Source organism: Octopus bimaculoides, chromosome 19 (assembly GCF_001194135.2).
Source record: "Octopus bimaculoides isolate UCB-OBI-ISO-001 chromosome 19, ASM119413v2, whole genome shotgun sequence".
Taxonomy (NCBI): domain Eukaryota; kingdom Metazoa; phylum Mollusca; class Cephalopoda; order Octopoda; family Octopodidae; genus Octopus; species Octopus bimaculoides.
In genome coordinates, this window is record NC_068999.1 from 52653629 (window position 1) to 52665705 (window position 12077).

At 38.7% G+C, this 12077-nt stretch overlaps 1 protein-coding gene across 1 annotated transcript in view; it reads right to left on the reverse strand.

The window, feature by feature from the left end:
* Positions 1-5463: 5463 nt before the first annotated feature.
* The window catches only part of LOC106875427 (serine/Arginine-related protein 53), a 9699-nt gene continuing 3085 nt past the window's right edge, over positions 5464-12077 (reverse strand). The window contains exons 3-9 of the mRNA XM_014923575.2: positions 10978-11568; positions 10416-10511; positions 9105-9141; positions 8891-8942; positions 7510-7673; positions 6106-6240; positions 5464-5743 (exon numbers count right to left, since the gene is read on the reverse strand). Coding sequence (XP_014779061.1) covers positions 5654-5743; positions 6106-6240; positions 7510-7673; positions 8891-8942; positions 9105-9141; positions 10416-10511; positions 10978-11568 — 1165 coding nt within the window. The 3' untranslated portion in view covers positions 5464-5653. The remainder of the gene's footprint in view (positions 5744-6105; positions 6241-7509; positions 7674-8890; positions 8943-9104; positions 9142-10415; positions 10512-10977; positions 11569-12077) is intronic.

Sequence of the window (12077 nt, forward strand, 5' to 3'; positions counted from 1 at the left end):
CTTCTCCTTTAAAATGTATGACTTTGTGCCAATGTAACTAATTGTTGTTCTCTCTCTTGTGCCTTTGAAGAGTACCAGATTGTCTTACATTATTTTATTTTCATCTCTTCATATTTTCTGTTCTAAATTATTATTATTATTATTATCATTATTATTATTATTCCGACATTTCCTCTTTGGCCAAGGCCTCATCAACTTTTTCAAGTTCCACTTAAAAAAGGAAGATGAGAGTAGAAAGGGAAGTGCTGTCTCATAGCAAATTTGTTGAAAGATGGGTGACTGTTGGAAGAATGGCCAGTATGCACGGACCAATTCTGAGAATACACCTGTAGAAAAAGGTAATGTAAAAGGAGAAAGGGCTCTACACCCCTTTCTTATTTTTCTGACCAGGCTCCCGTGGCTTTTATGGGTTTTTCCCCGTGTAACCTTTCGAAGCGCCCCCCGCCCATATTGGGAGTTTTATTTGTTATATCTTTCTCTGTTTTTCCTCTGTTTACACAAACGTTTTCTTCTTTTCGGACAAAATCCTTTGTAACCTTCATCCTGTCTTTGTCCTTACATGTTTTTAATTTATATTAGCCCTTGTGGCCAATAAAACCAGAATTAATTATCATTATTGAGGTGGCAAGCTAGCAGAATCCTTAGCCCACTGGATAAAATGCTTAGCGGCATTTCATCCGTCTTCACGTCCTGAGTTCAAATTCCGCCAGGGTCAGCTTTGTCTTTCGTCCGTTTGGGGTCGATAAATTAAGTACCAGTGAAATACTGGGGTTGATGTAATTGACTAGTCGCTTCCCCCAAAAATTTCAGGCCTTGTGCCTATAGTAGAAAGCATTATTATTATTGATAAGCTTGCAGAATTGTTCGCATGTCAAACAAAAGGCTTAGCAGCCTTTTTTCTAGTTCTTTACATCCTGAGTTCAAATTCTGCTGTGATCAACTGTGCTGTTCATCCTTATGGGGGTCAGTGAAACAAGTACCAGTTGATCTAATTGACTAGTTCCTCATTCCAAAATTTCAGGCCTTTGTACCTAGGTTGACTTTGCCTTTCATCTTTTCGGTAAAATAAAGTACCAGTCAAGTATTTTGGGGGTTGATGGTGTTGACTAATCCCCTTCCCTAAAATTGCTGGCCTTGTGCCTGAATTGGAAAACATTGTTTAAAGTGGCAAGCTGGCAGAATAGGGAGAGTATTAGACAAAATGCCTTGTAGTATTTGTTCCTGTTCATTATGTTTTGAGTTCAAGTTCTGCCGAAATCAATTTTGCATTTCATTCTTTCGGGGTGGCGGAAAGCGATGAGCTGGCAGAATTGTTAGCATGCCGGGGCCGGGCTAGTGGTATTTCGTCTGTCTTTACATTCTGAGTTCAAATTCTGCTGAGGTCAACTTTGCCTGTAGTCCTTTCGGGATTAATGAAATAAGTACTAATTGAGCACTGGGGTTGATGTAACCAACTTACCCCCTCCCATCAAATTGCAGGCCTTGTGCCTGTAGTGGAAAGGATTATTAAGGTAACGAGCAGACAGAATCATGAGCATGCCAGATAAGATACGTAGTGACATTTCATCCATCTAACATTCTGAGTTCAAATTCCACTGAAGTCATCTTTGCGTTTATCCTCTCGTGGTCGATGAAATAAGTACCAGTTTAGTACAGAAGCTGATGTAATTGACTTGCCTTCTCCCTGCAAATTTCAGGCCTTGTGCCTATAATAGAAAGGATTATTATTATTATTATTATTGAAATGATATAAACTAATAGTAAGCTTCTGGTGTCTCAGAGTCCACAATCCAGTTCCAATTTCCATTTGTAACCACATAATTTTACATTACCATTACTAATGCCTTTTTAAAAAGAAGGGCTTGAACATTGTACAGTCTCAGTTGCCTTCTACAAAAAATTTGGGACCTTTTGGTTGTATAAGGAATTGTTGCTATTATTTGAGTTCAAAACCTACTGAGGTTGACTTTGCTTAGAACTGGTGGGTAGATTGATAAGATACAAACACATGTGCGTGCGCATGTATTAATGTTTCACCATATGGTTATACATTAAAACAGTCAAGCATTCATTGAAGGATGACTCAATACATTTAAATATGGTAGCAGATTGATAAATATCAAGGGGTGACAGTGACTTTGAAGTTTTAGAGTATGAATCTTTAAATTTTGAGTTCAAATCCAGTCATGGTCACCTTCATCTTCCATCCTTCTGGAGGGGATAAAATAAGGTACCAGTCAAGTACTGGATTTGATGGTATCATCTAGCTCCGCCACCTCAAAACTGTTGGCTATGTGCCTAAATCAGAAATGATTATTATTGTTATTATTGAACATAGCTTAAAGAATCACATCAAGAATTTGGTATGTCTTGGAAAAGATGCAAGATGATGTTCAATGTTCATGAAATATAATATTAGCAATATTGTTATCTTCATCATCAATTAATAACCAAAGTATGCATTATATGAATATGTGTGTATGGATTTATACATATGTGTGTGTGTGTGTATGTATATATAAAACATATATAACATATGTAGTGCACATATACATACGTGCACACATCATGTCACTTATTCTGCAAGAGCTGCCACATATAATTACATGCATGCAAAGTGTCATATAACAAATCCAGTGTTTGACAAATCAAATATACCAGCCATATAATGGCAGATCTCTTAAATCAACTTTATCCTTTTTTCTCCAAAATTTGTAGCATTGTGCCAAAGATAGAAATTATCATTATAATTATCATTTGTTCTCTATAATTGATTGTGTGAAAACCCACTCTAATTTTGTAATCTGTTCATGTCATATCCTCTCATTCCTCACTGTTGCAGAAAAGTTAAAGAAAGGATTATTATTAATTAATTAATCATTAATTAATTACTAAGGTGGCAAGGTGACAGAATCGTTAATGTGTCGGTCAAAATGCTTCGTGGCATTTCTTGTAGCTCTTTACATCCTGCATTCAAATTCAGCCAAGTTGACTTTGCCTTTCATCCTTTTAGGAGTTGATAAAATAAAGTACCAGCTTAGCACTGGGGTCAGTGCAACTGACTAGCTTCTTCCCACCAAATTTCAGGCATTGTACCTATTGTAGAGTGAATCATCATCATCATCATCATTATTTAGGTGGTGAGCTGGCAGAATCGTTAGCATGCTGGGCGAAATGCTTAGCAGCATTTTATGTCTTCAAATTCCGCTGAGGTGGAGTTTGTCTTTCATCTTTTCAGGGTCAATAAAATAAATACCAGTTGAGTACTGGGGTCGATGTAATCGGCTTATCCGCCTCCCCCAAATTCCAGGCTTTGTGCCTACGATAGAAAGGGTTATTATTTAGGTGGCGAGCTGGTAGAATCATTAGCACATTGGACAAAATGCTTAGCAGCATTTCATCCTTCTTTATATTTTGAGTTCAAATTCCACCAAGGTTGACTTTCCCTTTCATCCTTTCAGGATCGATGAAATAAGTAACAACTGAGCACTGGGGTCGATGTAATCGACTAGCACCCACCCACAAAATTTTGAGCCTTGTGCCTAGGGTAGAAAGGACTATTATTATTTATTATTATTAACACAGCAAAGGGTGGCAAGCTGGTAGAATTTGAAACTGTTATTACTACTCCTCCTCCTACTACCATTACCTTGGAGGATGGCAGAAATGGTAGATTGTCAAACAAAATGCTTTTTACATTCTAAACTCAAATCCTGCCAGAGTTGACTTTGCCTTTCATACTTATGGGCTTGATAAAATATAAGTACCAGCTAAATACTGAAGTTAATATAATGGACTATGCTACCCCTTTCTCTCTCTCACTTTAAATATTCCTGGCCTTGTTCTTATGTTAGTAATCATCAGCATTATAAAGGCAATTCATGTTCCAAGTTCAAATCCTGTTGTGGGTCTCTTTGCCTTCCAACCTTCTGGGTAGGTTGATAAAAAACAAATATATACCAATTAAATACTGGAGTTTGATATAGGCGGCAACTGTACCCTCAGCATCACCAAATCTTGACCTTGTGCTTATGTAATCAAAAGGAAAAAGGTCTGGTGGAATCGTTAGAGCATCAAACAAAATGTTTTGTGGCATTTAGTTATGGTTCTTTACGTTTTGAGTTCAAATCCCACCGAGGCTGACTTTGCCTATCATCTGCCAGGTTCCTGAAATCAATGAAGTAAAGTTAAGCATTGGAGTTAATGTAATTGGCCAAACCCTTCCCCCTTTCAGATTTCTGGCCTTATGCCTATATTAGAAATCATCATCAACATTATTATTTTTTTTTTTATTATTATTATGCTTCTGCCAATTTCAATGTTACAACATTTGTTTTAACATATTGTAAATGATTAAAACATGCAAACGAAACACAAGTGTTTTCTTTCCTTCTCTGACTTCACCATGGTTCCTATTTTCAAAGCAATTTACTGATTCATGGATTTCTTTTTCTTTTTTTGTCTAGTTAATGTCTGCATTTCTTTACACCTACCACCTCCACCTCCATTTCATCAGTTTCTCTTTTCCCTCTTTGTTGTTATGTTTTATTCTATTTATTGCTTAAATTTCTTTACCAATATGATGACTTGCATTTTTACTCTTAGTATGTTCTGGCAAATTTGAACACACCCCTGACTAATAAATCTAACAAGAAGCTCTTGTTTATAACTTCAGTGAACAGACAGCTTGATCTGTGCTGATAAACCATAATAGATTGTCATATGCACAATGAACAGTGAGAGTCAAATACAATGACTTGCATATTTATTCTTAATGTTCCGGCAGATTGAAATGTGAAAATGCTAATCATTGTTGTGTTTCATCACCAGAGAACAACTTCTCCTTTATGACAAATGTGTATTCACAATACATTTGATTTATTAGCATTACGATCTTGAAGACTGATCTCAAAATGCTGAGCCTTATGAATGTGGTGCAGCCCCTGGCCTTGCCAGTTCCTGTGAAGCCGTCCAACTCATGCCAGCATGGAAAACGGATGCTAAATGTTGATGATGATGATCTCCAAAACAACCAGTGTTTCAACATTGGTATGTCTCATCACCTGGATGCATGCATCTTACAATGCTTTAGCCATTTAATTTTTTATTGTTTCTTTGTCCCGTGTCTACCTCCACTTCTTCATCTTCTCTTTGTCTTTTTCTCTTCATTTTTTTTCTAATATTGTTACTCCTTGTTCCTTGGTGTTATTGTATTTGCTGTTGTTTATTTCTGATTACATTTCCTCTCCATTTTCCTGTTTCTAGTCAAGATTCTGTCCACCAATCAAATAAACCAAGTTTCTGTTAATCCATCAACAACCCTAGATTCTGTCCACCAATTAACAAGTCTAGATTATAGTTTTGCCGTAACCGTTCATGTTTACATAGAAGTTTGGAAGCAAAAGGCAACACTTGCACAACAGTAACACTCCTTTACAACTAAGCAGAGAATGAAAACAAATATTGATAATTTCCCAAAAAATCATATTTTGGGAATATTTATTTTAGGTTTTTCATTTAATATTTGGTTAAGAGATAGCATGTATATATGTGAATTTGAATGAAAATTTGTGTTTGTGAGTCTGTGTGTGCATGTGTATATATTTAAATATGTGAGCTTGTGAATGTGTGTATGTATGTATGTGTGTGTGTTTTAAAGCAGAAGGCTTGAAGTCTTCCGTTTCCTGAATACGGTCAGTTTCTGTAACCACCTCTTCTTCTTCTCACTGATGTCGATGAACAACTGAAAGACAGAAAGGTACATCATCATCATCATAATTGACACATTCACCGCCACCACTATCATAAAAAGCCTCTATGTGGTTGCTCAATATGCTAGAAATAGCAGTCAAATTTCCTAGCCCTCCCACCTAACACACTCTATTGTCATGAAAAGAAAGACATTGAAAAGTATAGTTCTTCCTCTACCACGACTGGTACTGGTTTGTTTATGATCCTATAGCTTAGCAGTTTGACAAGAACATGCACCAGACTTAAAAAACAAGTACTGGGATTGATTTCTTTGACTAAGCCCTTCGAGGTGGTGCCCCAGCATGGCCACAATCCAATGACTGAAATAAGTAAAACGTAAAAGATAATACTTACACTTGGGTGTGCAAATGTATCTATGTCAATGTTGTACTTGTAATTGTCTGGTACTGTTGCCTGACCAGTGTTGGCCTTCACACTGCCAGGTTTAATTTCAGCGATCGTACCAAACTGTTCTTCTTCAGGAGTTTCCTTTCATGAAGAAACAAAAAAGAAACAAACAGATATTTAAAATGTATCATCATCATTATCACTAGTTTTATTTTACTGCTTTACATCCCTATCATTTCCTGCTAACATTACTGGGTTTATTACAGAAGTTGTTGGTTGAGTGAAAGCAAAAGGAGGTGTGTATGAGGGCGTGATTGTGCTGACAATGTTACATGGTGCAGAAACGTGGTGGGGGGGGGGCTGAGAGAGGTGGAAAGGAGGTGACTGGATGTGTTTGAGATAAGATGTTTGAGGGCTATGGCTGGTGTGACACGGATGGACAGGATGAGGAATGAGGAGGTGTGAAGGCGAGAAGGAATGAGAAAAAAACTAACAACCAAAATGGATAGATGTATGTTGAGGTGGTTTGATTACATTGGAGAGGATGGATGAGGAGTGAATGGTAAAGAGGGTGATGAAGGCTGAAGTGGTAGGCAGCAGAACCAGAGGCACAGAAGAAATAATGAGGAGCGGGGAAAAAAGGACAGGGAGACAGTGAAATGAAAAGAGGAGGGAAAGTGAGCAAGAAGAGAAGGCAATGAAATGTGAGAGAGGGGGAACGAAAGAACAAAGAGTGGAATGAACGATGTAAGTGTGAAAGGGCTGATAGAAAGAAGGGAAGAATAGTAGAAAGGATAGAGTCGTACAAGATAATATATGGGGTTGGTAAGCAAGCTACTTACCGCACAGCCACTCCTATGATTTCTATGGCTGAATGCCCTTCCTAATGCCAACCACTTAGCAGAGTGTACTGGGTGCATTTTATGTGCCACGGGTGCCATTAAAATAAAAACGAAATCAAAACCAACAACAACAACAAAAATCAACATGACCGTGTGGTAAGAAGCTTACTTCTCAATCACATGGTTCTGGGTTCAGTTACACTGTATGGCACTTTTGGCGAGTGTCTTACACTATAACCTTGGGACAATCAAAGCCTTGTGAGTGGATTTGGTAGGTGGAAACTGAAAGAAGCCCATCGTGTATGTGTCCTTTTGCATCTGTGTTTGTCTACCACTACTGCTTGGCAACCTGTAGCAAGTCGTTTATGTCCCCATAACTTAGCAGTTCATAAAAAGAGACTAATAAAATAATCACCAGTCTTAACAAAAAAAAAGAAAGTACTAGGGTCGATTCATTTGACTAAAAATTCTGCAAGGCCACAGTCGAACAACATGTGAAAGACGACAGACAATAACAGCCAGCTTAAAAAACAAACAATTAAAACACCACGGTAATGATATTAATTACCTGTGGCACTCGATTAGTGCCAGAAACAAATGTTGATTGGGTAAAAGCAGAACTTTCAATGTCTTCCACTTTGATAGCAAAATCAGGCTGTTCTGTCAATTGGCGTTGCTCCTTTACCATTGTATTTTTCTCCTGCATCTTTCGCAGCTGTTCATCAGCAGCAGCTGGAATTGGTTAATGAGAAAAAAATATTAATGAAAGAAAAAAAGAAAGCAAGATTTATGGAAATTCCAAATTCTAGGGCCTTGTGTTTATTCTAGAAATCCTGTACTACCAATTTACTCTGCAAAATAAGGATAACAGCGGCCTGTCAGAGAAATGAGCCCTGCAAAGTGGAGTGGCTGTTGCAAAGAGTGCATTTCTTCTGGGGTGTGTGGCCCATCACCCTCTCCATGCTCCATCTTCTACTGCTTTACCCCTCCACTGTTTTCTTTTCTTCCTTATCTCCCTTTCCCCCCCTGTTTCTTTGTATTCGTGGCAAAAGGAAATGAATAAAAGTTGATTATCTATCATTATGATAAAGATTTTCGTGGTGAGCTGGCAGAATCATTAGCACACTGGGCAAAATGCTTAGCAGCATTTCATCTACATTATTTACATTTGACGGATATTTGTCCTCATCTTGTTTGTTGTTAACACAACGTTTCGGCTGACATACCCTCCAGCCTTCATCAGGTGTTTTGGGGAAATTTTGAACCCAGGTTCTCATTCCTAAGGTATTTTTTGATGTTATTATTATTAAGGTCACTGCAAGGAATCGAACTTGGAATCTTGGGGTTAGTAGCCTGCGCTCTTAACCACTACGCCATATGCCCGTGGCCCACAGGCATATGACTTAGAAAAATAGTCTGAGCTGACTCTTCAGAATTCTACAAGTAACAGGATGCACCTCAGTTTCTGAGTATAGTTGTTGGTTGGATATGAAATCCAGTCAATGGTTACCCATAATCCTGCAAAGGTGTTCAGGTGTATCCTAAGCGCCGCAGACAGTGTCTAAGCCATGCCACTATAAAGCATAATAAAGAAGACCAGAGACCTGAACCTTTGTCCCCCTGCTCAGATATCAGTAGTGCCAAACACCCTTGGTCAGCGAGTCCACAACTGCATCAGCATGTCAAAGTCTTTTCAAGACTTTGGCCTCACAGCTAATACTGCTATGGATCACACTACCTAGGTAAGTACCTGACTGGTACTTTATTGTATTTGACTCTAAAAGGATGAAAGGCAAGCAAAGTTGACTGTGGCAGAATTTGAACTCAGAATGTTAAGATCTGGAAAAAATACTACTAGGCATTTTGTCTGATGCGCTTATAATCTTCACCTGCCAGCTCATCCAGTTATATTACAAACCAACAATGTTCTGCATCACAAAGAAACTTACCAGCTGCTTTCAGGGCCATCTGCAGCCTAACCTTTGCCTGTTCCCCAGGTTCCTGTGTAAGAAAAAGAAGTCAATGAAATGGAGTGGAAAACAATTTGGTAACTAGTAAGGGAATGGGGGGAAAAAAAATTAATTACAAAGAGACAAAATTATTGACTTGCACCTGGCCATATTGATATAGGAATGCAATACTATAAAATTGTGACTTACTTACCATTGTAGCAAAACCTGGTATTTTGGCACAGAGATCACTGTAAGAGAACAAAGTTAGGAAGATTTTAGATGTAGCTAATTTGGGGCAATTAATACTTCCTACATGTAATACTTCCAACAATATCCTCTATAAAGGCCTAAACTGCAACTAGAAGGCTTTCATATTTTATTGTTCAAGAATGTAACACATTAATCCAAAGGCCTAGTTTTCAGCAACATGCCAATAATGATTTTTAAATTAGGATAGTTGACACCTCACACATGCAACATCTTATATAATCCAATATAATGAAACATTGTCAAGGCTCTAACAGCAGCTAGAAAAAGCCTGTAGTGACGTTATTTTGAGGGTCTTCAGCACGCATGCACAGGGTTGGAACCTTCTGGAAGTCCTGGGGAAAGGTCCCTGATGTGCATGCGCAGAAAACGAGCTGCAGCAGAGTTCTCTTGTATCTCAAACTCGAGATGCAGACGTGTCTTCAGCAGCTCTCTGCTCCCCTCTGCTGCTGACCGGTATTTGACCAGCTCTGTGTAGCTGGAGTTCTGTGAAGAATGCCTTCACAAAGTATGATTAACTCCAACTTTGCTTCTTCCACACCAGACCTGGCTACTGATTGTCCCAAGGTGTAAAATTTTGTACATACAAAATAAAAGGATTGTTTTATGTTCGGATGTTTTCTTGTTCCGATAAGTTTCCTCTAACAATTATGTAAGGAATTGTGTAGCACCCTTCCAGTGCCAACCAATTTACCTCTTACAAACACACACATATATATAATCATATACACTACAGGTTTCCACACAGTTTCCAAGTACCATATTCACTTGCAAGGTGAATACTTGCCTAAGGTGCTGTGCAGTGGGGCTGAACCTGAAACCATGGGGCTGCAAAGTGAGCTTCTTAATCATACAGCCATGACTGCATCTGCACTTAGATCTTAATTTATAGAACTTCATAATTCACGAATAGATTTTCATAGCATTGATGAAAGGATGAAAGGATGTGAAAGATTTTGATGATATTTTTAATTAGTGCGGATGAATCTTTTCTTTTATTTTTTAAAAGATAAAGGCAAGATTTGAACTCAGAACATAAAGGTATGCAGCTAAATACCACAAGGAATTTTGTCCATTCTTCTACCAATTTTGACAATCCATATAATAATTCAAAAATATATAACAATGATTTCTGGTACAGGCACAACAAGACTAAAGATGTTTCAGGGAAGTGTAGTTGATGATGATGATGACAACGGAAGCAATGAAGATTTTACCAAATTTTTAAGGGTTAATTATCAAGAGCTGAACTTACTCTTTCTTAGAAGCAGTGGTGGTGGTTGTTCCTTGTTTTGATTCTGGACTGGTAGACTGCCAAGAATGGTAACTACTTCTGTCTGGAGATCTAGACCTACAATGTATTAAGATAACATGCTGGATCATTTTTTCACTCTTATCAGTCAGAGGACTGCTTCCATACAGGGGTACCGGTACATATTTTGGTTAGGTATACACACACATGCCTGCACATGCATGCACATGCATGCACACACACGCACATACACATGGAGGGCTTTGTATGGCTCTGTATAGCACGTTCCCTTACAAGGCAAGGATTGGCCTGGTGTTATAGAAGACCCTTGCCTAATACTGCACAGTGGAATTGAAACTGAAACCACATTGCTGGGAAGTGGTCATCTTAACCATCACAAAGCCTTGCCTCTGCCCATATATATATATATATATATATATATATATATATATTTATATAATATGTACACATAAACATATAAACCATATGTGCCTAAGAGAAAGACACTTGTATATATTTGGAAAAATCAGTAAATTTACATGAGAATAAAAAATAAATCTGGTACCTTTTTGATCGTTTCGAATGTTGGTTTGACCTCCGGTCAGAGGATGACCATGACTTGCTTCGGCTTCGTGACCGGCGGCGGCTATGAGATCTAGATTCTTTGTAATCTGACTGTGTTGAGCTAGATGGTCGGTAATAGCTCCTTGACTGATGCCTGTCACCGTTTCTATCACGAGAGTGGCTCCTGTCTTTGTATTTACTTTTGGTTCGTGAAGACTTTTCTCTGGACCGTGACCTGTCTCTGCTGGACCGCGACCTATCTCTGCTGGATCGTGACTGTTCTCTCGAACGTGACCTGTCCCTAGACCCGCCTTTGTTTTTATAACGGTCGGAGCTCCGGTTTTGATCAGAGTCCCGTGCTCGTTCACGTGAATGAGATCTGTGACTGGAAACTTCCCTTGAATAGCTTCGGCGCCGCTTGAACTTGTCTTTGTCTCTGTCCCAAGACGGAGATCTTCGATTTGAGCGATCCCTTGAATAACTTCGGTTGGAATAGGTTGGAGACCGACTGTTAGAGCGATGTCTGTGTTTCTTTTTGCTTTTGGATTTCTTCTGATGACGATCTTCATATGATGATGATGAACTCTCAGATCTAGTAATATAGAACCCCAAAGAAGTTAGCCAAGGGCAGAAAGATATAGAAAAGAAAAAGAAAATAAAAACCCAAATAATTTCACTCTCCACTCACTGCACCCTTACATGTTGTAAGAACTACATTTTTAGTGTTTTGAGATGTTAAACTCTAGTTTTGAGGGTCCATTTGGGAGTTTGAAGTTTTAGGGAGCCTGGGGTTACTCCTTAGCCTCCATCACCCTCAGGTATACTCTGGCTCAGGGTTATAGTACTTGTCAAGAGCTCCAGTTATGGGTCAAATAGCAGAAGATGATCCTTCAGTAAAAAAAAAAAAAACATACAGAACTTGGAGGAGGACTGACCCATAGTTGTGTGTCACAGACCCACCATTGAGTGGACATGCTATGATGTCACACAAAGTCCTCCTGCCCCAAGGGTTAAATAGGCCTTCTGCCTCAAGGTTTAGCTGGGGAGAGTAGGGACCTCCACAGTGAACTTCTTACTCACACAGCCACACCTGCACCCATA